Source organism: Martes martes (assembly GCF_963455335.1).
Source record: "Martes martes genome assembly, chromosome: 8".
Taxonomy (NCBI): domain Eukaryota; kingdom Metazoa; phylum Chordata; class Mammalia; order Carnivora; family Mustelidae; genus Martes; species Martes martes.
The window spans coordinates 62,581,571-62,609,218 of NC_137895.1; the positions used below are offsets into that span (position 1 = coordinate 62,581,571).

The window sequence follows — 27,648 nt, forward strand, 5'->3', positions numbered from 1 at the left end:
TCCTGTGTATGCATGCTGGCTATGGGACCTTTGGCAGAATCTACGTAATAAAGAGCTCTCTGTATGTCCCAGTTTTATCGTTTATAAGAGGGGAAATGATACTACTCCAGAGGGATTATTTGGAGGAGTTTTGAAATAATGCATAGAAGATACATAATGCGTGCCTGGCACACAGTAAGGACTCAACCCCAAGTGGGAAAAAACAAGTGTGTGCTTATGCTTGTGTTTCTCTCTCCTTTGTTAGAACGAGATGGCCAGAATTCCATCCATCTTCATTGTACACAAAGTATCCAACAGTTCTTGGCATATGATATCGGCTTTTGTGATTATTTATATTAATATATATGGAAGGTAGTGGTCAAAACATTAATTGTTTGGAGAAGAATTAAAAGATTATTAAAGTGTTTTGAATATCCTTATTAATGTTATAATTGACACTCAAATATTTGGAGAGAGGTTTTGCTCACAGAGAAAAGGAAAACGAAAGCTACTGTGTGAACCGCAGTTTAAAATAACAAGTCCCAAAATGTCAGATATTTTATCTCTTCAGTGGAGAATTACTCCTGGAGCCAATTTAGAAATAAAAACACTGTAAGTACTTAACAAAATCTCCCTCTGCTTCAAGCTCTGCAGGTAGAACTAGTATAAGTGGAAAGTTTCCTAAATGTTTCCAGAGTAGCTGTTAATAGGAATAATAATACCATGCATACACTTACCATTTTCTATCAGAAATAAGACATTTTTACTTATATTTGCTTATATTTACTGTTTAATACAGCTAAAATATCTTACACACCAAGAACTTAACTATACTTCTCTACTCTGTTCCACAGTATTTTTAGCAGCAAATGTCAACTTTAAATGGAGATGATTAAAGCTTATGATTTTTCTTTAAGGAGCTTCTTCAGTTTGGAATATGTATGCTTATTAAAAAACTTTTATTAAGATATTATTCACATACCATAAAATGTACCCATTTAAAGTATGTAATTCATTGGTTTTTATGTATTCATGGGAGATGTACAACCATCACCACTGTCTAATTCCAGAACATTTTCATCATCCCCCCACCAAAGAAATCCCATATCCCAGATGCTAGTGTGGCTCAGTTGCTTAAGCATCTGCCTTCAGCTCAATCATGATCCCAGGGTCCTGGGATCAAGTCCTGCATAGGGCTCCCTGCTCAGTGGGCAGCCTCTTCTCTCTCTGCCTGCCACTCCCCTTGCTTGTGCTCTCTCTCTCTCTCTAATGAATAAAATCTTTGGGGGGGGGGGTAAGAAATCCCATATCCATCAGTAGTCACTTCCCATTTCTGTTTCTCTCCCTACCACCTTCAGCCCCAGCCAACTACTAATTTATTTTCTATCTCTATAAATTTGATTTGCTTATTCTAGACTTTTCTTATAAAAGGAACCAATTATTTTTGGTCTTTGGTGATTGATCTCTTTCACTTAGCATAATGTCTTAAAGGTTCATCCATGTTGTAGTGTATATCAGAACTTCTCTCCTTTTGATTGACAGACAAAATTGCATTGTGGAGCGCCTGGGTGGTTCAGTTGGTTAAGCATCTGACTCTTGGTTTAGGCCCAGGTCATGATCTCAGGGTTGTGAGATCAAGTCCAAGTAGGGCTCCATGCTCAGGGCAGAGTCTGCTTGCGATTCATCCCCCCCTTCCTCTCTCCTCCCCTCTGTTCTTCCCCCTGCTCACTCATGTGCTCTCTCGCTCTATAAAGTCTTTAAAAAAAAGTACATCTTATGACTGTCCCACATTTTGCTCATTGATTAATGGACATTTGCATTATTTCCACTTTTCAGCTATTATGAATAATGTTCTTATGGACATTCATATTCAAATTTTTGTGTGGATCTAGGTTTTCATTTCTCTTGGGTATGTACCTAGGAGCTAAAGTACTGGATCATATGATAACTACATGTTTAACATTTGGAGAAACTGCCAATAGTTTTTCAAAGTGGCTGCACTGTTTTACATTTTCACCAGCAGAGTGTGAGTGTTCTCATTTCTTCACATCTTCCCCAATACTTGTTGTATCCTCTGTGGGTATATTAAATATTATAGCTATCCTAGCAGGTGCAATGTGGTATCTCATTGTTGTTTTGATTTGTGTTTCCCCAGAAGCTAAGGATGTTGAGCATCTTCATAATGTGTTTGCTGGACATTTGTGAATCTTCTTTGAAGTAATGTCGGTTGAATTTTTGCCCACTTTTTAGTTGGGTTGATTTCTTTTTGTAGTTCTGTATTCTGTATACAAATATTTTAGATACGAATTCCCTATCAGATTTTTGATTTGCAAGTATTTTCTCCCATTCTTTGAATTGTCTTTTCACTTCTTGATGCAAGTATTGGGCATGTTTATTTTTTAAAAACAAAAATCAGACAAATGACTCTAAAAGCTGGATTTTAAAGTTAATGTTCATTTTCATGACTCATCTAGAAGTACTTGTTCTTCTCTGAAATTCTTAGCTTTTTTAATTGAAACTATAAACTTTTGAAGAACAAAACTATTCATTGTTTCACAAACTGTGCTATAATGGTACATAAGATGCTGCATGAGAAGTGAGTTCAGTTTCTGAGGTGAAACATATTTAGGAAATTGAAAATATTGAGAAATTCATTTGATTTCTCAGAGGTCGTAATATTAAATGACATGTGAAGTTCTGTATTAAAAATAACATGTGTCTAGCCCACTATTTCTAAAATCTGTTTTAATGATTTTTTTTAATTGGAAACAACTGTTAACAGCATGTTCTGCAAAACATACTCTAAAAACATTGTTTTAATCTGGTCTCCAAACTGGATTTTACATGGTTCTCAGCATTATGGGCATTTGTCTCTCTCTCTCTCTCTCTCTCTCTCTCTTTAATTTAAAGTAGTGATAGTCCTTTTTTATTTGAGATCCAGGTGTATGGCAACAAGGGGTACTGAGACACCCACAAGTTACTTCTACTGTGTTTGTTTAATTCATGAAGTTGCATTTGATGTATATGTCGTATCCATAATGGAAATCAAACTGATGACATCAATTATTCCCCTGTGTACCCATCTTATAGTTGGCATGATTTTGCCTTGGAGTAAATCCAACGGTAGTTACTGTGTGTGGATCTGTTTCTTTTCCATTTCCAAGGCCTTTTTTGGTATATATTGATTGCCTTTCATTTTTGCTGCTCCTCCATGAGAGCTGGAGGTGGGGGAGAGAGAGAAAGAGAGAAGGAGAGAGGAAGGTTGCATTTGTATGTGTTTGCTCAAATAGGACTCAATAATGACATTTTCATGGCTTCAGGTTGTTGGGGCAGAAGCAATTATCTTTTCCTCATGGTCATTTTGTGTCAGATGATGATTGCTTCATTTCCAGAATCCTCTACCCCCTCCAGGAGGAAGAATGGGAAGATAGAAGAGCAGAAGAGACAAGCTAGCCAAGTCTCTTCTTGTAAAGAATTTTCTTGGAAGTTTCACACAGTGACTTCTGCTTATATCTCATTGGCCAAGACTGTCCCATGGCTGCCCAATGTGTAGAGGAGAGGAGGTCAGGAAATGTAGTTTTTAAGTGGGGCACATTGCCATCCGTATGAAAATTGGGGTTCTGTGAAGAAGGAAAAAGAATACAAAGTATACTATATGAGCAAGTGATGAAAGACCAGATTCTGGGCAAATCAATCAGTCATTCTTTAAACAAATATTTACTAAGTCCCTGAAGTGGTACCAGATCCAGGGCACATAGAAAATGAGACCAAAAGTTTTTGCTATCCTCAAACTCACTTTCTACAACAGGAGACAGACAGTAAACAAGTAATGAAATGAAGAGACAAGATAATTTCATAGTGCAGTAAGTACAGGAAGCAAACAGCCATGCTGAAGAGTAAGGGGGGGAGATGAAAGCAAGGCTGGCCTCGTGTGTTTACTCCCTAACCCCAGTACCCAGTATCAAGTCTGGCCGAGAGTAGGGGCTCAATATATGTATTTATTGATGTGGGGTGAATGGGTAGATGGAGGAGAAGGGAGGTATGGATGAAATGGGAAAATTCATTCTAGGCATGGAAGATAATATTCAAGACTTGAGGTTATAGCAGTGAGTTTAGATTTAATTCTAAAATAAGTGAGAAGCCAGTTGCATGGTTTTATACTGACTATCCCATCTTCATAAAAATTATGTGAAGTTGGTAATATTATCATCTCCATTTTACAACCGAAGAAACTAGAACGAGAAATGATAAAATAATTTACTCAGATCGATGAAACTAGGAAAAATGAAATAGGGATTTGATTTCAAGAAATTTGACTCCAGAGTTTATCCTTCCAAGGAGACTGTCTTGGGCATCTTGTGCATACCCTGCAGCCAGAAACAGCAGGGGAACAGTCATTCCCTAATGACCACTTCCCAAAAAGAAGAAACATAGGCCAACAGGAAAATCACCCTAATATTCCCATAAATGACACTGATTTTCAATTTTCAAGTATGACTTTCTGATCATTTTTGAATCCCACAATTCTAATCCTTGAATTTCTCAACAAAGGATTAGAAACTAAAGAATTTTCTGTGGCAATTTCATTAAAGAAGGTTGGCTCTGACGTAGCAGTGATGTACAAATATTTTGTCAAATTCCATCCCTCCCCATATTTCTAAATCACAATTTATATTGAAACATGTTTCTTGGTAAAATCTTTAGTACTCCCAGTTATGGTTGGAAGCAAAGAAAATGTGTTTAATAATAAAAAAAAAATATATACTTCCTTCAAGATGTCCCCCTCTCCCCCCAAAAAATATCCAGGGAGTTTTCAATTTACATAAGTAATCTAAAGTGCCGACATCTCATCTGTTGTATATTACTGATTCAAATTGACAAGGTCCGTGGTAAATTGACACAACAATCAGAATTGGTCTTCTACAACCCAGAATGATTTTTTTTAATAGCCATTGTTAGCTGTGTATCTATTTCCTTGTATTTCTTCCCTCCAAATTAACTTTTTTAGTTCTTCCTCTTTTTTATGTTTTGCCTTTAACACAGGCTCTGGCATATAGTAACGCTTAGAAAGAAAGAAAAAAGGCAATTAAGTTTCTCTACCCTAGTACTTGAAGTAAGAACTGAGAGAAGAGCATGGCCATTCTTTTTGCACCTGTAATACTATCCACCTCATACAATACAAAGTATTTATTAAGTTCGTAATTGAAAGTTCATAAAGTTTGAAATTCAAAGAGTTCATTACAACAAAGAACTTTAGATCATACTATATTCCTACTTTTTTTCTTCCCCCCTTCCCTTTTCCTTGCCACAACATCTTATATTCCAATTTCTTTCCCCTCATCCCTAGTGACCCATATAATATGTCCCTAAAGGGAATAAATTTCCAAGAAAACTTTTTTTAATGAAAGGAACTTTGCTTGCAGTATAAACAAACAGATGAAATGACTTTCAACATATCAAATGGCTCTTGGAGCCATAAAGAAGAATTGAGGGGCTCAGTCAAAGTTGGGGATGTGGATATATATTCTGCCTTAAGCTTGAGCTAAGAGAGTGTCTTCTGGCCTTATAATAAATTATTTCCGACAGTATTTAAGAATTTGAGGACGTAATGGACATGTTTTGTTCAAACTTACTAATTGTAGAAAGCTGAACTAAAGTACTTTTGGCAATACCAAGCTCAGAGGAAAAGAAGAACCCCAAGGGACATGTAATGGAGTTGGCATATATTGTTGTCTGCCACTTAAGTGAATCTGTCCTTTTCTCACCAACCCCAAAGTGAAGCTGTTTGATGAGGAGGAAGTAGCCTGGAAAATGTTGGGAATTATGTCATTTTGCTTAAGTTTTTTTGGCGCTAATGAGAAACATGGCTTAGCATTGAATAAGACTTTTAAATTCACAAAAAGCATTTTTGGAAAAATGTAACTTTCACATTGAGAGGAAATTGTAAAAAACTAATTCAGTATTTTATGTCCTTTATGAGACTTAAAATGAGCTCAGTCTTTTAAGCCACATGAATTGTTGAGATTTATTTTGAAAAGTCATGCTATTGACTTTTAAGACCATTTCTAAGAGAGATGGTTTAAGTGGAAAATTTTCCTCAGATTTAGTTTGTTTTCTTGATACATAAGGCCTTAACAACTAAATAGTAATATATCTATATTTTTATAGGTTCACAAATGTTAAACTATTTGGGGATCAAAGTAATTTTCCCACTTTTCAGCACACTGTTAATTTTAATGCTTTTACATTAAAGAAATTATAGGTTGTTTACACCACATACAATACGTAAGACTGTCTGATTAAGAAAAAGGGGGAAAAAATCTTAGAGCTATCCAAATGAATCTTGAGTTGCAGCTTTTGCCACAGCTAAGACTTTTTCTGGATTTTACTATTTTCCCTGGGATTTCCAAATTTTTCTTCTAAGATCAGTTTTATAGATTAGTTTCATGAAGTTGTCCTGGTGGATTTGACTCAGTTTTAATAATTTTTGAGGAGGGGGGAAATATTCTTGAATGAGTCCTTTCAGGAGGCATTGTATAAATGGAATCTGAATATCTATAGGGGAAACTGAGAAATAGTAACATCATATTGTCTAAAAATAACATGTAAAGAGCTGGAAATAATAAATGAGATCCCCATTTTCAAAGATTTTTACTCGGTTACACAAATTGGCAGAGATAATACAAACTGTAAAGGATAGACTTATAGTCCCATTCAAGGCTGCTCAGCGATTAGCATTTCACTTAGAGTTGAGTTGATAGAGATAATCACTTGAAGCTGTAATGCTTGTTTATTATTTTACAAGAAAAATGCATTTGTTTTGTTGCTAAGAACAGAAAAGCTTTTTTACTGTGATCATTTTAGAAATACTTGTGTGGATTTTTTGGCTTTGTTTTGTTTGCTTGTCATCTCCCCCTCTCCCCCCCAGGCATTAACTATCACTTGCACTGGAAATTTGGTTGTGTTTCCAACTAATAGATGGTACACCTGAAGGTGGGAGTCTTCCAAATGGAAAAGACATAGTATGGCTTTTGCCTAGCGGGTCTTTTCAAGCCTTTGCTAATTGTGGTTCTCACCTTTTTGTCACTCTTTATGCATCAAGAAGAGTAAGCCGTCCCAGTTGTCATTACTGCTTGCACCACCAAGGGGACCTAGTAGAGTAGCACTGTCACAGTTTGGATTTTCCAACTGTTACACGGAAAACAATCAGAATCGGATGCAGTAAATCCAGTAGACTCCATGGTCATGTACATGGGTTATGTTGCTGTGAGTGATGGTACACGAAGTTTCATTTTACTCATGAATTTGATGGGATTTTATAAATTGTGTGTTGGCATGGGTCAAGGGATGGGTTTCTTCCATTCTACTTTAATAGAAAGCAGCCATATAGATCATCTGAATTGCTTTTTTTAAAAGGAATCAGAGTGTAATAACACCTAAATAATATTACATAATTGTTAATGGTGATAGAAACAATAGCATTTAATGAGTGGTACTTCCTTCACACCAGGTACTATACTAAGCCTTCTTGATGTAATGAGTCATTTAATACTCCCCTAAACCACATGAATTAAATGCTATTATTATCTGAATTCTAACAATAGGAAACTAAGGCATAGAAACTTCAACTAAATTTTCCAAGATCATGTGTCTAGTAAGACTGTCATGTCAGATGGGAGATTTGAACCAGCCAAGCAGCCCCCTATATGTGCTTAACCCCTGTGCTGCTCTTTATCAAGATCTTGTGGTGCCTCTGGGTTGGCAATATCAACATTTGTTGTGTTTACTTAGAGCACGGGGCTTTAGATTTATTGTGGCTGCCTGTTAAATATTTGTTGAAAGGGTGTAGAATGAATGAATGAGTGTGTGAATGCAACAATGAATTACATGTACTAAAGACATGTGGTAGAATTTGGTATAACTTAACTTCTGACATAAAATTTCCTATACATTTTGAGGTCATTCTATAGCCAACTTTAAAAAATATGGTTAATATCCATCTCCCATCGAGCACTGAGTGTTCTGTGTAAGTGATGAATCAATAAATTCTACTCCTGAAACCAATATTATACTATATGTTAACTAGAATTTAAATAAAAATTTGAAAAAAAAATAAAAGTATGATTAATTTATAGTATTTTCATAGGGTTGTCTGAAAAATTCAGTTTTCTTGTTCCACAGTTTTTAAATGAGGTGGAGACGACAGAGTGGAAAAATGGATGTTAGAGAAAAAAAATCTATCACGTTGATTACCACCGTGAATTCCATGAAGACAAATCAACTCCCACGTCTTTTTCTTTTTCCTTACCAGTATACTTCATTGCTCAGGATGTGATATTTGGTTTGGCCTCAGTAATTCCTTATTGTTAAAAGTAATAGAGTAGGAAAAAATTGTGGGGATTATATGTGAGTATGTAAATTGTATGAAAATAATGTATAAGAAAAGCACTTAGAAAGCTGTAAAAATAGTTTCTCAGAATGTGTTTCAAGGGAAAATTTTAATCCCTTTTGAAACAAAGGTGTTCTATGATCAAATACTTGTGGAAATGTTTAGTTGAATTATGTTCCTTTGTTTAAGACTTCCTCAGACTTTAACTATGCTAATATATATTGAGACTATCTCAGTAGAATTCTATTTTGCAGGATTTCACAAGCTTATTTTACTTTATTGCTGTTTCGTTATGAACTGTTGTACTTTTTAAGTGTAAGACTGATGTGATTGCATTATTAATAGTAGTACCAAAAATGGAAATTAGCAGTAAAAGTGCCAAAATCGATGTCATCAAGATTGCCAGGATCTAATACATAAAAATAATGGAAGGTTTTATTCATCAGTGGCCACACATAGGTTTAGGGTAGTGATTGTCATTGTGAGAACGGAGACAGAAATAGAATTATGGAAACACTCTTAATCAGAGTGTGGGAATATCATCATAATTACCAGAAATAGATGAAGGATTTGCAGGAGAGAGGCTGGGATTTCAAACTCCGGAATATTTGGATTTCTTTCTATTTGAAGTCTTCTCATTCCCTCGTGTTTCTGATGTTTATACTAGGTTGGAACACCAAGAGTAAGGATCAGGGATTTATTCTGTGCCAAGTGGATGGAATTTAGGTAGTTATTACCGACTGTGAAAAAAAAAATCCCTTAATTTCAGTCATTTAGTGCTTTACTGTTTCCAGGCTCTCAATGCTAAGGGGCCTAAAGATTTTTTTTTTTTTTTTTTCCTGCTAATTTGTCTGAAGATTCAAGATGGGGAGAATAGGAGAAAGCTGAATTACTCTGGGAAAACAAAACGAAACAAAACAAAACCAGAAACATATTTAGATCCTGAGAAAGATCCTTAAGATCCTTGAGGCATGAAAGCCTGGGACTAGGAAGCTAAAAAAGACTCACTGCTCTTGTCCCCCAACTAAGAGTAAAGGGCAAGCCATGGTGACAGCTGCCAACCCCCCCCCCCCCCCAGTACTTTATGATGCCCTTGGATGTATCTGATGAATATTTTTGTGGCTCTTTGCAGTATTCTGTGTAATGTAAGCATGTCCTGCCTCCCCCTAAAATCTTTGGTATTATTTCCAACAGTCCTATCTAGTTTACCCAAAGGAGGCTGAGCGAGTCTCCTCCCAGTTTGTCCATTTAATTGTAAAGGAGGGTAAATACTTGTGTTACCTGCATTAGGCTTTTCTGTGCCCCATACCCTAGGGAAGAGCCCCGCCGGGCTGGGAATAGTATGTGGGAGCCTCGGGGGTTCTCTTAACACCCTTGGCCTAAGGCCAAGTATATGTAAGTATATACAGTGTACAAGATTTTGGTGTCCCTTTCCCGCAGAGCACACTGTCATGGTGAACTTCTTAGTCCACTGATAACAGGAGAAGAAGGAAAGGAATATAAAGGACTGAGAGTGGTTCCCCTAAAAGGACTAGACAGGGGTTGAGCCTGTGTAGATTTCCCAGGCTGGGCGCTGCCATCTGGTAGACTCTGCAGATGGGGGAGTCAGCAGTCCAGGCCTGTCTTCCCACCTAGAATCCTAGAATCCGGGAGAGAGAATTCCTAAGTAAGTAGTAAAGAGATTATAAAAAGAGTTTGCCAAGGGAAGAATCCAAAGGGAACATGCTAATGGTAAAGACAAGCTTTAATTTATCAATGAACGTTCCGTGACTCTCATAGTAAATGGAGTTAATTAAAAGGCAGCCCTGCTCTGTATGTATCTTATGACTCTTGGAAAAACATGTAGAGGGACGACAAATTTATGCCATGTGATATGGCTAATCTCAGGGTGCCTTTGTGGAGTGTAGGATCTGTTCCATAAATTCATGTTGATTTGAATAAAATTGAGGAAGAGTTTGGGGAAGGGGGAATCCCTGGGCCCTTATTGCTCTACAGAATGTACTTCACAATTTTTAAAGAGTGGAGAGAATGATTAACTTTTAGATAATTCCATACCAGAGAAAGGGAGTAAATACCAAATATATACCCATGGTTAAAAAGATCCAGCCCTTTAAACAAATTTTAGCTTAAGAGCACTGTGCTCCTCTTCAAATTAACCACTTCTGCTCCTGTCTCAAGATCTTGGTATCTTCTATTTCCTCCGTCTGGAGAGCCTGTCCCCCAGATATCTGTGTGTACATCTCTCATCTTTACAGTTCTCTCATTTTAAAAAAGTCACTTTTTCAGAAGGACTTCCCTGATCTCTACTTACATGAAAGCAGCTCTATTCCAGCCCTTACCTGCCATTAGCCACGGATTGTCCATCCTTTACTCTCAGCTTTGGCAAAGCTGTTTATTCATTTATGTTCCATCTCCTTTCGTTAGGATTGTAAGAGACAGGTGAGGAGAGATGCATCTCGGTTTGTTCACGGATGGGTAGGTTATGCCTAGAATAGTTTCTGGACCATAACAGGCATACAGTAAATATGTGGTCAGGATTTGTGTAATGACTAAATGATGCAATGCAAAGGGGATTATGTAGTAACTTTGTCATCCTTATCTGTACCACACATAGTACACGTAAGTATACACAATGTACATTTATGTAATAGTGCATACAACAGTGTATATGTATTATTTTTATGTTTTCAAAAATATGCTTTAGTAATTTTCAACAAGTGAAACAGAAGAATGGTTTTCTGGAGAGGAAGGCGAAGATGACAGTGTTACTGTTGCTCTCCATTGTTACCTCTTCTCCAGTCTAAAACTCTCCCCTCTTTAAGGACATGCAGAGAATTTGTCTTTACACTTCTCTTGGTTCTCATGCAGCTTTCATCTCTTTTCAGTTAATAGCTATGGTGAAATTTTTCTTCCCGTGAATCCCCTAAAAGGCATTCTTTTTTACATTAACTAACAAAAAGTAATAGATTATAGCTCAGGGAAAAACATAGAAATGAGAAAGGAAAGTCTCTTACCTACAGAAATATACTTTGAACTATCTGCATTTCTCATGCTGTTGTTAAAAAAATACCTCTGCTTAGATAGAACCATTTTGTTTCCATGCTGACTTCTCCTTTGCTTTCTCCTGTGAACTTTTTAAATTCGGTGTTTGGCAGCAGTTTTGTTTTCCTTGGAACTAAGTACTGTGTAGCATACTGTTAGCTGAAGACTGTGATGTAGAAATGTATTATTAAAGAGAGAGAGAGAGAAAGAAAAGAATTTATTCCATAAGGATGAAAATGACTCAGTGTCAAGGAAGTTAGGATTTTCAAAATGCTTTAAATAACAGATTGTGTTTCTTTTAAAGGAAGTGTACTTTGTTTCCTAGAAATAAATTTAAGGGTCTCCACTTTGCCTATCTTGGTGAATGGGAGCTGGAAAAGAAGAAAGATGGTCTTTTTTTTTTTTTTTTTTTAAGAGCATGCCTTCCTCAGATGGAAAGATTTTTGTTCAGCATATGTGGGCATAACCTTGGTAACCTCTATATTCCCAAACCTTCTTATTAAAATGCCTTTTCCCAGAGGAGTAATCATAGTTAAATAGCTCAGAAGGTAGTTTTTATATATGAGAGACATTCCTTTTTCTTCCTGAATTAAGCAACCAGGTATTCTTTATCAACTGGAATATATTTGAATATCCTTTTTTTTTTTCATTTTTCTAGTCTTAGTATCTGTCTCTCTCTTACATTTCTAGAAACTTTATATAACTAATAATAAAATTATAAGCATTCCTTCTCCAGAAAGAATATTATATCATGTTAATGGACTTTCTGTCTCTTTTCCCAGAATTATCTAGGTATTCATTTGTCTTGAAAGTTTAGCCCAGATGAATTCAATTGCAAAAAGAAAAAATGTGCTGTTTCTACTTCTGTTCCTCATGGTCCATGACCCATTTCTGTCTTTTATCCAAGCCCATGAAAATGTCAAAATACCTACCCTTGTCATCTGCAACTTAATACCAATCCTACCTGTTTGAGTCAAAGGATGTTTTGACTTTCTCACTGATATCTCATCAACATCAGTTTGCACTTAATTGTGAAATAAACTGATTTCGTTGCGCAAGCTCTCCTTTTCATTTATTTATCATAGCTAAGCAAGTTTTTTGATTTCTCCTAATCATTAGTCAAGAGAGTGAGGCTACTGAGGTGTCTAGGTACTTCCTAAAACACTTAGCCCTCTCTTTCTGCCTTAACAGGAAACCTGTGGCCAAATGCTTCATTTTAATTTAAATAATCTGTAAGATTAAGTCAGGCAGTTTATCACACGATGGATGATTTTTTGTTATTTTATTTTATTTTATTTTAGGATAGTGAAAACCTTGTGGTTATTTCAGTCGTTGGTCCATGATCTAAGGACTGTGCTATTGTGACAGTAAAATGAATTCTATGTGCAAATGAGACAATTATTCATGTGCTATCATGTGCTTATCTTCCCCACTCCCCACCTCACCCTCATCAGCGCCAGGTACGCTGTAATCGCGGAGACAGGAGGGCCCTGCCACTCGGCACAGCAGCCCCATCACCTCTTTCTCTGCATGTAAAAAACAAATTACAGAAAATATTATAACAAACCTCAGACATTCAGCACTAAAATCATTAATGTTGATGTTTGATTCAGATTATTTTAATTAAAAACAAAACCTTTGTATGATTTCCTCACGTCCAAAGGGGGAAAAAAATCTTGTTGAATTTCCTTGAATAGAGAACATTACAGTATCTTGTTTATCATTTCAGAGTTTATTGCTTTTTAGATTGTATTTTCCTTAGCATGTCGATTTTTAGAACTCTTCAATACTTTGAGAAAACTAGTAATAGTATTTAAAAACACATTTTGACATATTAACACATGACTGATCAACTCAGACTTTTAAATAGAATAATGATATTAATATATAATAGAAATATGTAATAATAGACTAAAATAGAATGCTTTTACCCTTTTTTAAAAAAAATTTATTTACATATTTGGCAGAGAAACACAGCAAGAGAGGGAACACAACAAGGGGAGTGGGAGATGGGAGAGGGAGAACCAGGCTTCCTGCAGATCAGGGAGCCCTACATGGGGCTCAGTCCAAACTGGGGTCATGACCGGAGCTGAAAGCAGAGGCTTAGCTACTGAGCCACCCAGGTGCCCCTGCCTTTACCCTTAATATCTCTTAGTAGTCTGTTGTATAATGCTAGGAAATAACTCTCTCTGATATATAAAACGTGGCAGATTTTACTATGGCATGTTTCAAAATTAAAGGTCAGATTTAGTGAACTTGTGGAAGTTTGTAAGTTCTGACTTACAATGATCAAGTTTATCTTCTTGTTCTGTATTAAGTGATGCCCCAAAATGAGACTACATTTTGTTTGAAATTTTTGCTCTCAGGCTAAAAAAAATCATCTTTTTTTTTTTTTAAAAACATAGGTAATGATAGAAGGTAGTGAAATCTGTCCTCTTCTTATTTTAGTTCTGATCCTGGAGAAATGTTATCTTTTTTATTTACTACCTGTCATTATCAAATATTCCAAGTCAATATATTGTGCATTATAACTTGTGTTTGTGGTTTATTGACCTCTTTTTACTGTGATACTCATGATAGTAGAATTTACTCAGTTATCCTATTAGTTGAAATTCATTAGCAAGAGAATAATAGGCGTAACAGTCTTCTTTAAAGTGTTATTTTTTCCAAGACTTAGATAAAACAGTGAGGGAAAGGAGAAGATAACCCTTCTGCTTATAAATTATTTTACTTAGACTGATGAACCAATGGTCTGTACCTTTGAAACCAATAATATGTTGTATGTTAATTGAATTTAAACTTAAAAATGTTAAATTATTTTACTCTAACAGCATAGTGCTCAAGTTTATCATCTGTTTAAAGTTGCCAAAACAAGCTTCCTATCTTCCTGTTATTTTTTTTCTTCCTGTTATTGACAAAAAGATATTCCCAAGGTCTCAGTAAGGCAGGTGATTGAAATGTGTCAAGATGGTTTTCGATAGTTCTAGTGAACAACTGATTAAATGGTCTTAATTTATCTGTTGCTAAATCAGATTATTTCATTAGCTGATTAGTGTTTAACTTTTTTATAATCAACTGTTAATGAGTATTAATGAATATTTACTAGTAGATATAATGCCGTTAAATACAGAAATTTTTTAAAAAGCATGAAAGAAATATCAGCTGTCTAAGCAGTTTTATATGATGATTACCTGGGCTAGCCAATTTATAATTAAATCATTTCACTAATTCCAAGGCTTAAAATAACTGATCATCTTATTAAAAATGAGTAATTTAAAATTACTTTGTTATATTTTCATTTATTATACCATGAAGATTTCATATGTAATTTTGTAAAAAGGCCCTAAAAACCAAATTTGAAATGCTATATTATATTCTTTTTATACTCTAATTTAGCAGATAGTTCCCCTTTTGTTGGATAACACAGAGATTGACACATTGTAATTATTGAGTTTTTACATTTTTATTTTCTAGTTGAAAGGGTATGAATTTTTAAGAGTATGCAATATGTATTAAAATTGATATATATAGAATGTATGTGTGTGTATGTATTTATAAATGTGTAAATATATACATGTGTATCTGTACACTATGTGCTAGCAATATATATGCATATCTAGCTCTCTGACTTCTAACCAGTATTCAGCATGATCAGGGTGCTAATTTAATGGGTAATAGTCATCTCTTGTTACTGTTTCTACTGAACTTTTTCACTTCGAATAAAATTGTTACTCAATATTGATTGTTGATATTAATTTTGTGAACTGTCTTTACCCTCTCCTCTAATTATTTGCTGGGGTTACATTACTTTCAGATTTGTAGAGCTCTTAATGTACTGAAGATTTTTTTACCTAGCATTTAACAGGGATATTTTGCCAGTGTGACGTTTGCACAGACATTTGAAGTTTTATGTAGCTGGATCATAATCCTCTGTGTGTGTTTTGTTTTGTTTAGTTTGGAAAATCTCTTTATATTTCAAGGTAGTCTAAATATTTGCCTGGATTTTATTTTATACTTACCATTTCAGCTTTTTAAATATGTCTTTTTATTTACAATTTATATGTGTGTATAAGGTTCAGCTCTCATTTTTTCCAAAGAATCTGTTTCTCTCTCTATCTCTCTTTTTTTTTTCCTCCACTTGGGGACTAATTCATTAGATACTCATTGATTTTTTAAATTTTCTTTTTCATATTTTGACATTTCACAACTGTCTGCTACATACCATTCATTTACATTTTGAGTCTTAAATCATTGTCCTATAATTTGGGTTAAATGTTATAATGTTTTAATAGTTTTGATAACCCACTAGGATATGACTGTCCTAGTATTTTCTGATTCTTATCAGTTTATTCTCTCAGATAAAATGTATGTAGTTGTGTTTTTCAGTTTCCTAAACAAATATGAATGGCTTTTGATTGAGATTGGGTTAAACCTGTACATTTCTGTGGGTAAAACTGAACACTTAATAATTCTATAGAATTCGGTCTTCTTAATCAGGAACATTGTATGGCCATCAATAAGGTCTTACCATTTTGTATATGGTTAAAAACATTTCTTGGTAATGTTGTTCAAAAACATACTAGTTTTTTATTGTCTCTACTAAGGGGTCATTGCTGTTGTATAGAAAAGCCAATAAGGTATATTCATATGTTGAATAGTCTATCCTGTTCATGTGCTAGCTTATTAGTGATGGGGAGTTCTTCCATTGGTACACATGAGTAGCAAGTGTACTGGACAGATGAATGGAATTTTATTCCTCTCAGTCAATATCTTGTATTTTCTTAGTGTTCTAGTTACATGTTATTTTCAATAACTAAATATCATGCTTTGTGAGCAAAGTAGCTCAGGGCTATTACAACTATGGGGCTAGCTTGATAATGTTTTATAAGGTTCTTTTTTTAATGAAAATCTATATTTTGTGACCTTGGGGACATATTTTGCATTAAATCATTTCACTCTTTAGAACTCTCCTATTTTTGTGATATTATCAAAACAGAACTAAAAATGATTGAAATATTTTGGCCTTCTCATTTTTATCATTCATGACAGTAAATTAAGCTATACTAATGATTTGTTTAGCATATTTTTAACAATTTTATTTATTTATTTGACAGAGAGACAGATCATAAGTAGGCAGAGAGGCAGGCAGAGAGAGAGAGGGAAGCAGGCCTCCGCTGAGCGGAGAGCCAGATGCAGGACCCGATCCCAGGACCCTGGGATCATGACCTGAGCCGAAGGCAGAGGCTTTAACCCACTGAGCCATCCAGGAGCCCTAGCATATTAATAAGCTTAATGCATGTAAAAAGTTTTACTTGGGTTAACATCTTTCTAGGATGTTCCTGACAAAGAACCATAAAGCTATAGATTAGTAGACTCTCTTTAGCACATAGTGATATTAAAACATCTTCAAAACAACTGCCAGTTGAAATGTTAGCTATCAAACCAGAAATTAATATTACTTTAAGTGTGTTAATTTATTCATGATAGCTACTTAATACATTCATATTAAAACATTTCAAAAATGTAATTATTCTTTAGAAAAAGTAAAAATATTCTCCACATAATATAAGTATCATTGAATTTATGGTAATTGTTATATTATATTACAGCTCATGGGGCATTCAGAATGGGACCACAAGCGAGGGCCAAGAGGATCACAGGTAAGTTCATCTTCCTTTCCTTATTTTTGCATTTTGTTTAACGTTTTGAGCTGTGAGTCTTGTAAAACTCAAGCAATAACAAGTAGAGGAAGAGGCAAATAATCATGCCATTTGTTTTTATTTAAGTTAGCTGTGATTCAAGTCTGGTTTCAGATCCCAAAGGCAGATGCCTGTGTATTCTTCCTGAGAGCTTTTTGGTATCCCAGATTGGTTGTGTTTATATGAATGTAGATTTTATATTCATCTTGTCTGCACAATACATTTTGATCAGCAACCCACACTCTTGCTTTTATTCGCTTCCTTTGATAATTTTTCTATGTATTTTCTTTCTTTCTCTACCTTCCTGTTTTTGGTTAAATATTTTGAAATATAATCAAAGTAAACCCTGAACTAATTACAGATTCTGTCTCCAAATTAACTGTCTTCGTCTTAGGGAAATAGAAAGATGAAAGGACCTATTATTTTTGAAAAGAAACAAATTCTGAACCTTTCTATATTACCAGATTGTTTTCATTGTCTTACTTTATGTCTTAGGCAAGGGGAAAAACTTCCATGACGCATTTATGCTTTTTAATGACCTAATTAGACAATGTGGATTTGTTTTGCTTCCATAATTACTTTGCCTGACAGAATGAGGGCTGAGTTTTACACGAAGAAAATTCCCTCTCCTCCTGCGGTATTTTGTGAAGAAAGATGAAAAATCCTTTATCTCTTAGCAACCTGTGTGTTTACGTGATTGTAGATGGCCAAGTAAAAATTGTTTGGGACATTTTTACCTCTCCTGCTCACACTTTCTATTTGCTCCTAAAAAAATATGGCTAGAAGAAAGCAAGTTGAATATGCAATACTGTGTATGAGAATTCATTTTCAAATGTGAGATTCTCCCAGGTTTTGAACAAAGCTGATATGGACCTGTGCCATCATTAACTTTGCCTAGTAGTTATTTAATTTAGGTCACTGGAGAATAAAACCCAGTCAGTCAGTTGTTTTAAGTTGAGATTTTTAATAGCCATGGTTTTATTTTCATCTGTTATCAACTTGATTAGTAAATAATATAAACCATTCCAATGAAGTTAGTTATCCGAAAGAATTTATGTCTTGCCTTCCTTCACTCTTATTTCCCTTCTCCGTTTTCTCTGTCAGCTCTCCCTCTATTCACACCGGTAATATTTTAGATCAGAATTTGCTGCAAGATTAGGAATGAAAGGATGAACGTATGGTAAATGCCATGTGATTCCAAACCAATTAAAAATTAAAGATGAGCACAAGTAAGGAATTCAGTAGTTCCTGATTATTGCTACCAAAAACATTTTGCTATTCAAAATGTGCCGAGTAACTTCATGACAACATGCCCCTACAAAGTAAGGTAGTGCTATATAGGTTTGTTTAAAATAGGTATTATTTACTCATATGACCTATTTGGGGTTTTTTCAAGTTTTTATTTGAATTCCAGTTAATTAACATACAGTGTAATATTGGTTTCAGAGGTAGAGTATAGTGATTGAGCACTTCCATATGACTCCTGGTGGGTGCTCATCACAGTGAGTGCCCTCCTCAGTCTCCATCACCTATTTCACCCATCCCTCCCCGCCACTTGCCGACACCCCCCCACCCCAGCCCTGCCATCTCCCCTCTGGTAACCATCAGTTTGTTCTCTAGAGCTAAGAGTCTGTTTCTTGGTTTGCCTCCCTTTCTTTCCCCACCCTCCTTTGCTTGTTTGTTTTGTTTCTTAAATTCCATATATGAATGAAATCATATATTTGTCTTTCTCTAACTGACTTATTTCCCTTAGCATAATACTCTCTAGCTCCATCCATGCCATTATATACACATATAATATGTATTATATATATGTAGATACATACATACACACACATGCATACATAAATAAATACATACACAGAATGGAATATTACTTAGCCATAAAAAAGAATGAAATCCTGCCATTGTAACCCATATGACCTACTTGAGTATATGTATTTTTGGAATTGGATTGGTCACTCTGTCATTATAAATTAGAAAAAAAAGTCATAAAAGCTCAATATTGCATGTGTTAAACATAAAAAAACCCAGAGTGAAAAATTTTGAATTCCAGATAGTGCACATAGCTAGAAAACTTCAAAATTCCACATGCACAAAATATATTCATAAAGTGTGATCACATTTGAAAGCCTGAGATGGTTTTTGAAAGGCAAATGCATTAGAACATTCTTGCATGAACTACCATTATCAACATCAAGGTCTGTCTGAGACCTTTCAGCTAGCTAACTAAGTATATTCAATGCTTATGCCTTTGTCTCACTTTGATTCCTCAACTCATAAAAATGAGTTGATTCCTCAACTCATAAAAATTGTCAAGGTAAAAAGTAAAAACATAACCCCAAAACTAAAAACAGTAACTATAACAAAAACCATGGAAATTTCAGGTAAGTGTTAGGAATAACTTCTTATCTCATTTTAATTGCCCACTGGGGGCAAAAAGACACTGTATTTATGTTTTAGATCATTGATCCCTTATCCTGCTATTATTTCCTTGATAATATGTCTAAAGCCTTTTAGCCATTTCAAAGGAACTTCAAACAGACTGCGTCCGAATGCAGATTTCTTAATAATTAATGATCCTCAAACCCCATCTCAGTTTAGTTTAATTGAAGACAATAAGTTTTTAAGTACTTACTATGGGTACAGCATTTTAGTAGATCTAAGTTTGAAGAGAAACTGAGTTGACGAGGTTACTGCATTCCAAGAGCTCACAAGTTATGTTTGGGTGGAGCAATACTTGACTATGTCATCTGAATATAAGGTAGGTCTAGTAAGTGTAAAATTAAGTGTATAAACAAAATGTGATAGGAGTTTGGGTGGGACAGAGTATCCTTAGTAGAACTACTTCCTGGAGCTGCTATCTGGGGTGAACCCTCAACATTGGATGAGATTTTTTTGTTTTGTTTTGTTTTTGTTTTTAATTTAAAAAATTTTTTAAAAGATTTTATTTATTTGAGAGAGAGAGTGAGAGGAGAGAGTGTGTGAACAGGGAAGAGGCCGAGGGAGAAGCAGACTCCCCGCTGAGCAGGGCTCCAGAAGCAGGGCTCCTTAGCAGGACTCTGGGATCATGACCTGATCCTGAAGGCAGATGCTTAACTGACTGAGTCCCCCGGGAGCCCCGGGTAAGGTTTTGGAAGTGCAGTAGGAGGAAAAGGGAAAAGCTGGAGTAAGAGTCTAAACTGGCAGAGTGTAGGATATGTTTGGATATGTGAATTTTCTTTATAACTGCTTTGTCAAAATACATTGGCTAAGCATTGTTGTAGGAACTACTGCAAAGGAAGGATTCTGAGAATGTCATTGATGTTATTGATTAAACATGGCAAAGAAGTAAGGAGGGTCAAGATTTTGAAATTCAGTACTTTGAGGAATTATTCGTGCCATTCACAGACTAGTTTACAGAGAAGACAGTGAATTCAGTGTTAACAACGTTAAGTGAGAAGTGACCATGACAGTCCTGAAAGGACATTTCAGACAGGTACTTGAGTACTGTTCTGGTGCTCTGTGGCCAGATTAGAGCCAGACTGAGTTCTGTAGTCAGTTGGGAATGCTAATCATACATACCACAATTGAATTACATCAGGAGATAGATCGTAGAAGAATATTATAAGGAAAAAACAGAAGAAAGACTGATTCTTGGGAAGAGCTCATTGGAAGGGCTGGGAAGAGCCTGGGGAGAGAATTAAAGCATGCCCAAGTCCTCACTTGGAGACCAGTTAAAGGAGAAATGATGCAGAATCAAAAGAGTATACTATCCAGTTATACTAGGAAGATGATTGAGACCACAAAGGTTCAAGAAAATGAAAATCATGGGAAATGCATTTCGATATAGTAATAAGCAGGACATTAGTGAACTTTGAGAATGTCATTTTGATCAAGAAGTGATAGAAAGCAGAATACAGAAATTAAATGACTAGTATAAGGTAGTAGAATGTTCTGTTGGAGGAGTTTTGCTTTAGAAGAGAGATGGCAGCAGAAATGAGTGAAATATCTTTTTATGCTGAGGTGAGGTGTGTGTCTTAATAATTATTAATGGCAAAGAAAAAAGGATCAGTGTAGAGAAGAAATCACCAAAAATTCTCAACACTGGCTTCATTTAAGGAATGAAAAAATGGTAAGGTTCAGGGAAGGGAATGTACTTTCTTCCAAAGTGGCCCTTTTGGCATCTGTTTTGTCTGTTTTTCTCACATGCCACCAATCCTCACCCCAAATCCTACCATTCACCCTAGTCAGGAAAATTGATCATGTTCTCAAGTGAGATTCACCAAAAAGCACAAATGAAGAAGCTTTGGAAAGAAAGTAGAGATATCTATCCCAGAATAAGGGATAAGAAATAGGGACAGATAGTATAAAATAAAAGAAATACTGTGAGCTTAATGACTTCAGTTCTCTTGGTAGAGAAGAGGTGCAAAAAGTTGGTGATTAATAGTTGAAGATTTTGAATGGAGGGAAAAAATGGAGTAAATTCGTTTCGGATATCTAAAAAGGGGGACTGGCTTGATGTTTGAGCATCAAAAATGCCTAATAAAAGCAGAGGTCTATCACCTTCTCTGAGCGGGTAACCGGCAAGACAAATTTTAACCTATTTTCTATTGATTCCAAAAAATACCAATATATGTCAGGTACTTTTTTAAGCCTCTAAGGGGTCAAAAATGAACTAAATAACTTTGGTCTGCAAGAAGCGTACAGTTTTACCTAAAGTCAGCCTTAGGTAGAGGATAAAAAATAATCAACTAGCACTGAGAGCATTAATCATTGTAAGATAGAGTTAAGCTTCTCCTGGGCTTCCCTCCACATTCTTACTAAGAGATTTTCTCAGAGTTGATGTGGTCCTCCAAAATGACATCATGTGTACACTGCCACAGATAATAGAGAGGTATGCCCTTCAAATATTTATCAGATGGAAAAATGCATATATTGCTTCAAGTGAATTACACCACTTAATTGCATATGACTTTGCAAACTCGGCGATAATTTAATTTAAATTGATTTATTACTCACAATAATTCTGTGATGTAATTTGTCAGCCAACTCAAAGCTTTCTGGCGTTTTTTTCTTCTCCTTCTTTTTCTTTTTCATCTCCTCCTCCTCCTTCCACTCCCTCTCCTCCTCATGGTTGTTTTTTAAGTATATATTCTCAGATAGTAGATCATCCAAATTAGGGAATATGCTAAATGATGGACTTCCAACAGCATGCAGAACTCTTATCTGGCAGCATTCCCAGTAATGCCAAATGAAGGGATGAAATTCTCAGAAGGCAGTTAGTTTTTTATTTTTCTTTAAATTCTTAAAGAAAAGTTTTCCAGTGGGAAGTGAAGAAAGGCAATAGAAAATCACTCTCCTTTGAGAAGGTTAAAAATGATCGGAGTGGATTCCAAGGAGACTTGTGGGAAAAGATTCCTTCAGTTTGTGAATTTGTGAACTTCCTAAGATTGTAATGTACTCGGAACCAGCAGGCTCCTTTTAATACATAGTTAGAGACTAGCAGTTTCTTTAGTTATTTAGTGTATTATTGATGTCTTACAGGTTACCAGGCAGCCTTTACCAAATAGACTTAAGACCACTTGTTGGTTTATCTAGTTCTGTAGACAATGAAATTCTGGTTTGTATGTTCCTAAATAAGTGAAATACTGTATGTACAATACAAGAAGATAGCTGAATATTCTGATAGGAAAAATAAGTTATCAAATATACTAAGCTATCGTTTTGCCTAAAAATAAAACAAATATGGGTATGTAGCATACCAAAATTTATGGGATGCTGCAAAAGCAGTTTTAGGAGGAAAGTTCATAAAGGTAGAATCTATCTCAAGAAATAAGAAAAGTCTCAAACAATCTTAACTTTATACCTCAAGAAAATAAAGAAAGAAGAAACAAAGCCCAAGGTTAGTAGAAGGAAATTACAAAGATCAGAGAAGAAATAAATGAGATAGAGTCTAAGAAGAAAATTAAATTAGAAGCTGGGTCCTTGAAAAGGTAAACAAAACTGATAAACAAAACAACCTTTAGGGGCGCCTGGGTGGCTCAGTGGGTTAAAGTCTCTGCCTTCGGCTCAGGTCATGGTCCCAGGGTCCTGGAATCGAGCCCCACATCGGGCTCTCTGCTCGGCGGGGAGCCTGCTTCCTCCTCTCTCTCTCTCTCTGCCTGCCTCTCTGCCTACTTGTGACCTCTGCCAGGTAAATAAATAAAATCTTTAAAAAACAAAACAAAAACAAAACAAACAAACAAACAAAAAAAGCAACCTTTAGTTAGATTCACCAAGCAAAGAAAGAGGACTCAGGTAAAATCAGAGATGAAAGAGGAGATATTACAACTGATACCACAGAAATACAAAGGATCCTAAGAGACTGCTGTGAACAATTATATGCCAATAAATTGGACAACCCAAAAAGTGGATAAATTCCTGTAAATGTACAGCCTACCAAGGCTGAATCATGATGAAATAAAAAATCTGAATAGACCAATTACTAGCAGGGAGATTGAGTCAGTAATCAGAAAAGTTTCAGCAAACAAAAGCCTGCGATGAGACAGTTTCACTGGGGAATTCTACCAAATATTCAAAGAAGAATTTCTTCTCCTCAAACTCTTTAAAGAACTAAAAGAGGGGAAACTCTTCCAAACACATTTTATGAGGCCAGCATTACCCTGATAACAAAACCATACAAGGATGGCATACAAAAGGAAAACTAAAGGACAGTATCTCTAATGAACATAGATGTAAAAATCCTCAGCACAATATTAGCAAATCAAAATCAACAATACATTAAAAGGATCATACACTGTGATGAAGTGGAATTTATTCCAGGGATGCAAGGATGGTCCAACATTGACAAATCAGTCAATGTGATATCCTTGTTTATCCTTGAACGTAAAGGATAAAAATCATATAGTCATCTCAGTAGATGGAGATAAAGTGACAAAATTCGGCATCCATTTATGGTAAAAACTCCCAATAAAGTATGTATAGAAGGAACGTATCTCAACATAATAAAGGTCATACATGACAAGCTCATTGCTAATATCATATCCAACAGTGAAAAGTGGAAAACTTTTCCTCTAGGATTAAGAATCTGTTCACGCTCACCACTTTTATTCAGCAGAGTATTGGAAGTCTTAGCCAGAGCAGTTAAGCAAAAGAAAAGAAAAAAGTACAAGGCATCTAAAGGAAGAACCAAACCACCATTTACAGATATCTTGGAATTAAATATAGAAAATCCTGAAGACTCCATTAAAAAAACTCTTAGCACTAATAAATGGATTCAGTAAAGTTGTGGGGTATAATTTCAACATGCAAAAATCTGCTGTTTCTTTACACTAATAATGAATTATCAGAAAAAGAAATTAAGAAAACAATCCCATTTATAATTGTACCAAAAATAATACAGTACCTAAGAATCAATTTAATGAAGGAAGCAGAAGACCTGTCTGTTGCAAACTACAAGGCATTAATGAAAGAACTTGAAGACACAAATAAATGGAAAGATATTCTGTGCTTATGGATTCAAAGAATTAATATTGTTAAAATATGCATACTACGCAAAGCAATATGCAGTGTAATCCATATCAAAATTCCAATGGCATTTTTCACAGCAGTAGAATAATCCTAAAATTTTCATAGAATCTCTCTCTCTCTCTCTCTCTCTCTCACACCCACACACCCACAGCCAAAGCAATGCTGAGAAAGAGCAAAGTTGGAGGCATCATACTCCCTGATTTCAAACTGTGTTACAAAGTTACGGTAATTAAAGCAGTATGGTTTTTCTATAAAAACAGACACATGGATCACTGAAACAGAATGGAAAGCCCAGAAATAAAACCTACACATATGTGGCCAATTAATTTATGACAAAAGAGCCAAGAATATACAGTGGGGAAAGGACAGAGAGCTTCTCTTTAATAAATGGTGTTGGGAAAATTGGACGGCCACACACAAAAGAAAGAAACTGGATTATTGTCTTACACCATACACAAGAAATAACTTTAAATGAATTGAAGATTTGAATGTAACAACTGAAACCATAAAATTCCTGGTAGAAACTTAGGCAGTAAGCTCCTTGACATGGGCATTGGCAGTAATTTTTTTTTTTTTTTAATCTGGTAACCAAAGCAAAGAGAAAAAATAAAAGCAAAAATACACACCAAACTGAAAAGCTTCTAAGTATCAATAAAATGAAAAGGCAACCTATTGAATGAGAGATAATAATTGAAAGTCATACATTGACAAATATCCAAGATATATACAGAACTCATACAACTCAATAGCAAAATCATAATTGATTAAAAAAGGGGCAGAGGATCTGAGTAGACATATTTCCAAAGAAGGTATATAGATGGCTCACAAGTATGTGAAAAGATGCTCAACGTCTGTAATCATCAGGGAAATACAAATCAAGCTCATGCCTGTCAGGGTGGTTAGTATCCAAAAGACAAGAAATAAGTGTTAGTGTATGGAGCAAAGAGAACTCATCCATCATTGATAAGAATGTAAATTGGTGTATTACTGTGGAAAAGAGTAGGAAGATTCCTCAAAAAATTAAAAATAAAACTGCCATGGGATCCAGCACCTCTACTTCTGGCTGAAGAAACTGAAACACCAGTTTGAAAGGATATAGGCACCCCTATCTTCATTGTTGCAATAACCAACATATGGAAACAAACTAAGTGTCCATTGATAGATGAAGGGATAAAGAAATTCTTAAATGTATTAAATATACACACCCGCACGTACTTACAGTGGAATATTATTCAGCCATAAAGAAGAATGAAATCATGATGGACCTCTAGGGCATAGTGTAAGTGAAATAAGTCATACAGAGAACCGTATGATCTCTCTTCTCTGTGGAATCTTAAAAAAAGAAAAAAACTCATAAATACAGAGAACACCTTGGTGGTTTCAAGAGTAGGGGGTAGGAGAAGCAGGTGAACTGTTTTTTGTTTTTTATGTTTTATTGGTTTCTTAAATTTAGTTTAAATAAATTGAATAAAAATTTAAAAGTAAATGCTAAATTATCTATGTCATATTTAGTAGCATAACTTTAAGTCTGTCACATACTGGAGGCTCCAAACAGTGAAACTTCTAGAGTAAGATCGTGTACCTGTATAAACTAGCTCCTGCAGCACTCTCTTAAGTCTTAGGATGAATTTTAATGGCAAATTACTATACTTCAGTGTTCTGTCCACTTGGGTCTTCAAGAAAATGATCTGTTAATAACAGCTACTAAAGTTGATAAACATAAACATAAACATAACATTTGCCTCCTAGGGATCTAATTCAGTGACAAATCAGTTCTTTTCTGGATTAATTTGTTTTTTGATAAGAGTGTAAAGAGTAATTTTTTTTTTGAAAGATATCTTTTTTTTTTTTTAAGATTTTATTTATTTGCCAGAGAGAGAGAGAGAGAGTACACACAAGCAGGCAGAGAGGCAGGCAGAGGCAGTGAGAGAAGCAGGCTCCCTGCCGAGCAAGGAACCCGATGCGGGACTTGATCCCAGGACCCTGGGACCATGACCCGAGCTGAAGGCAGTGGCCTAACCAACTGCGCCACCCAGGCGTCCCTGTAAAGAGTAATTTAAATGCTATCCCAGACTTCTCCGAAATAATGCCATATGACTTTATTAAAGTTAATTCCATTTAGTATATTTAAAAAGACAACCCTCCAGATTTTTCAGGAATGTATTCCAAGGGATTAAAGTGAGCAGATCCAAGGGATAATGTGTCCATTATTACATTGTCCAAACTGCCGATGTGTCACTAAGGAATAATTCATGCCCGAGGAGAAGCTGCCTGTCAGTATTATTTTTTCTGCAAATACAGTGTTTTTTACTTGCACTTCCTTCTCCTTTTTTTACTTTTCCATGTATTAATCTAACAACTGTTATCATTTTTTTGGGCAATTCTCCAAGGGAATTTTTGTCATTGTTGTGTTGTGAATTTGTTTGAATTTTGTTGGTATGGAACGAAATGCCAGGTATTTGTATCTGCCTGAGCCCTATACGTTTTGGGAGTAGCCTTGTCATCTCATACAATGGTGGCAAGAAATGACCTGACTGTTTAATACTAATGGCCTCTTATCTTGGGGCTATGGACATCATTTACATGAGATGTACACTACCTTTACTTTGTTAAATCATAACTTTTTGGTGCATTTAAAAGATGAAACCAAGATAGGAGTTTCATACCCATCTTGTCCATGAAATCCTCCTCTGTTTTAAATATTATCCATTAGTCAGATCTAAACTTTTAGACAATCTCTCCCTTACATTCTGGAAATTGCTTTAATTTAGTTTTGTTTTACTGTTATGTCTTTAATTTGCATCGACAAGCTTTATAAGGTACAGTCTTAGACATTTGCCCTGATAGGGACATTTTTGAAAATGTCCGCAGCATTCAAAGAGGATTTTTAGTTCTGAGAAAGGAAAATGGTGTTTCTCTTTAACAGCTGAACCCAGTGGTATATTACTTCTCCAGCACCTCTGGTCTCTCTTCCCAGTAGGGGCCAGTAGCGAACTAACCCATCCACAGTTCATGTGATGGCGAAGA

General features: G+C 35.4%; 1 protein-coding gene across 1 annotated transcript in view; it reads left to right on the top strand.

Moving 5' to 3' along the window:
• PDE3A (phosphodiesterase 3A) overlaps positions 1 to 27,648 on the top strand; it is a gene marked incomplete at its 5' end in the record, with an annotated part of 316,673 nt that overhangs the window by 171,385 nt on the left and 117,640 nt on the right. The window contains one exon of the mRNA XM_080811034.1: positions 17,020 to 17,070. Within this exon, the coding sequence (XP_080667160.1) occupies positions 17,020 to 17,070 (51 nt within the window). The remainder of the gene's footprint in view (positions 1 to 17,019; positions 17,071 to 27,648) is intronic.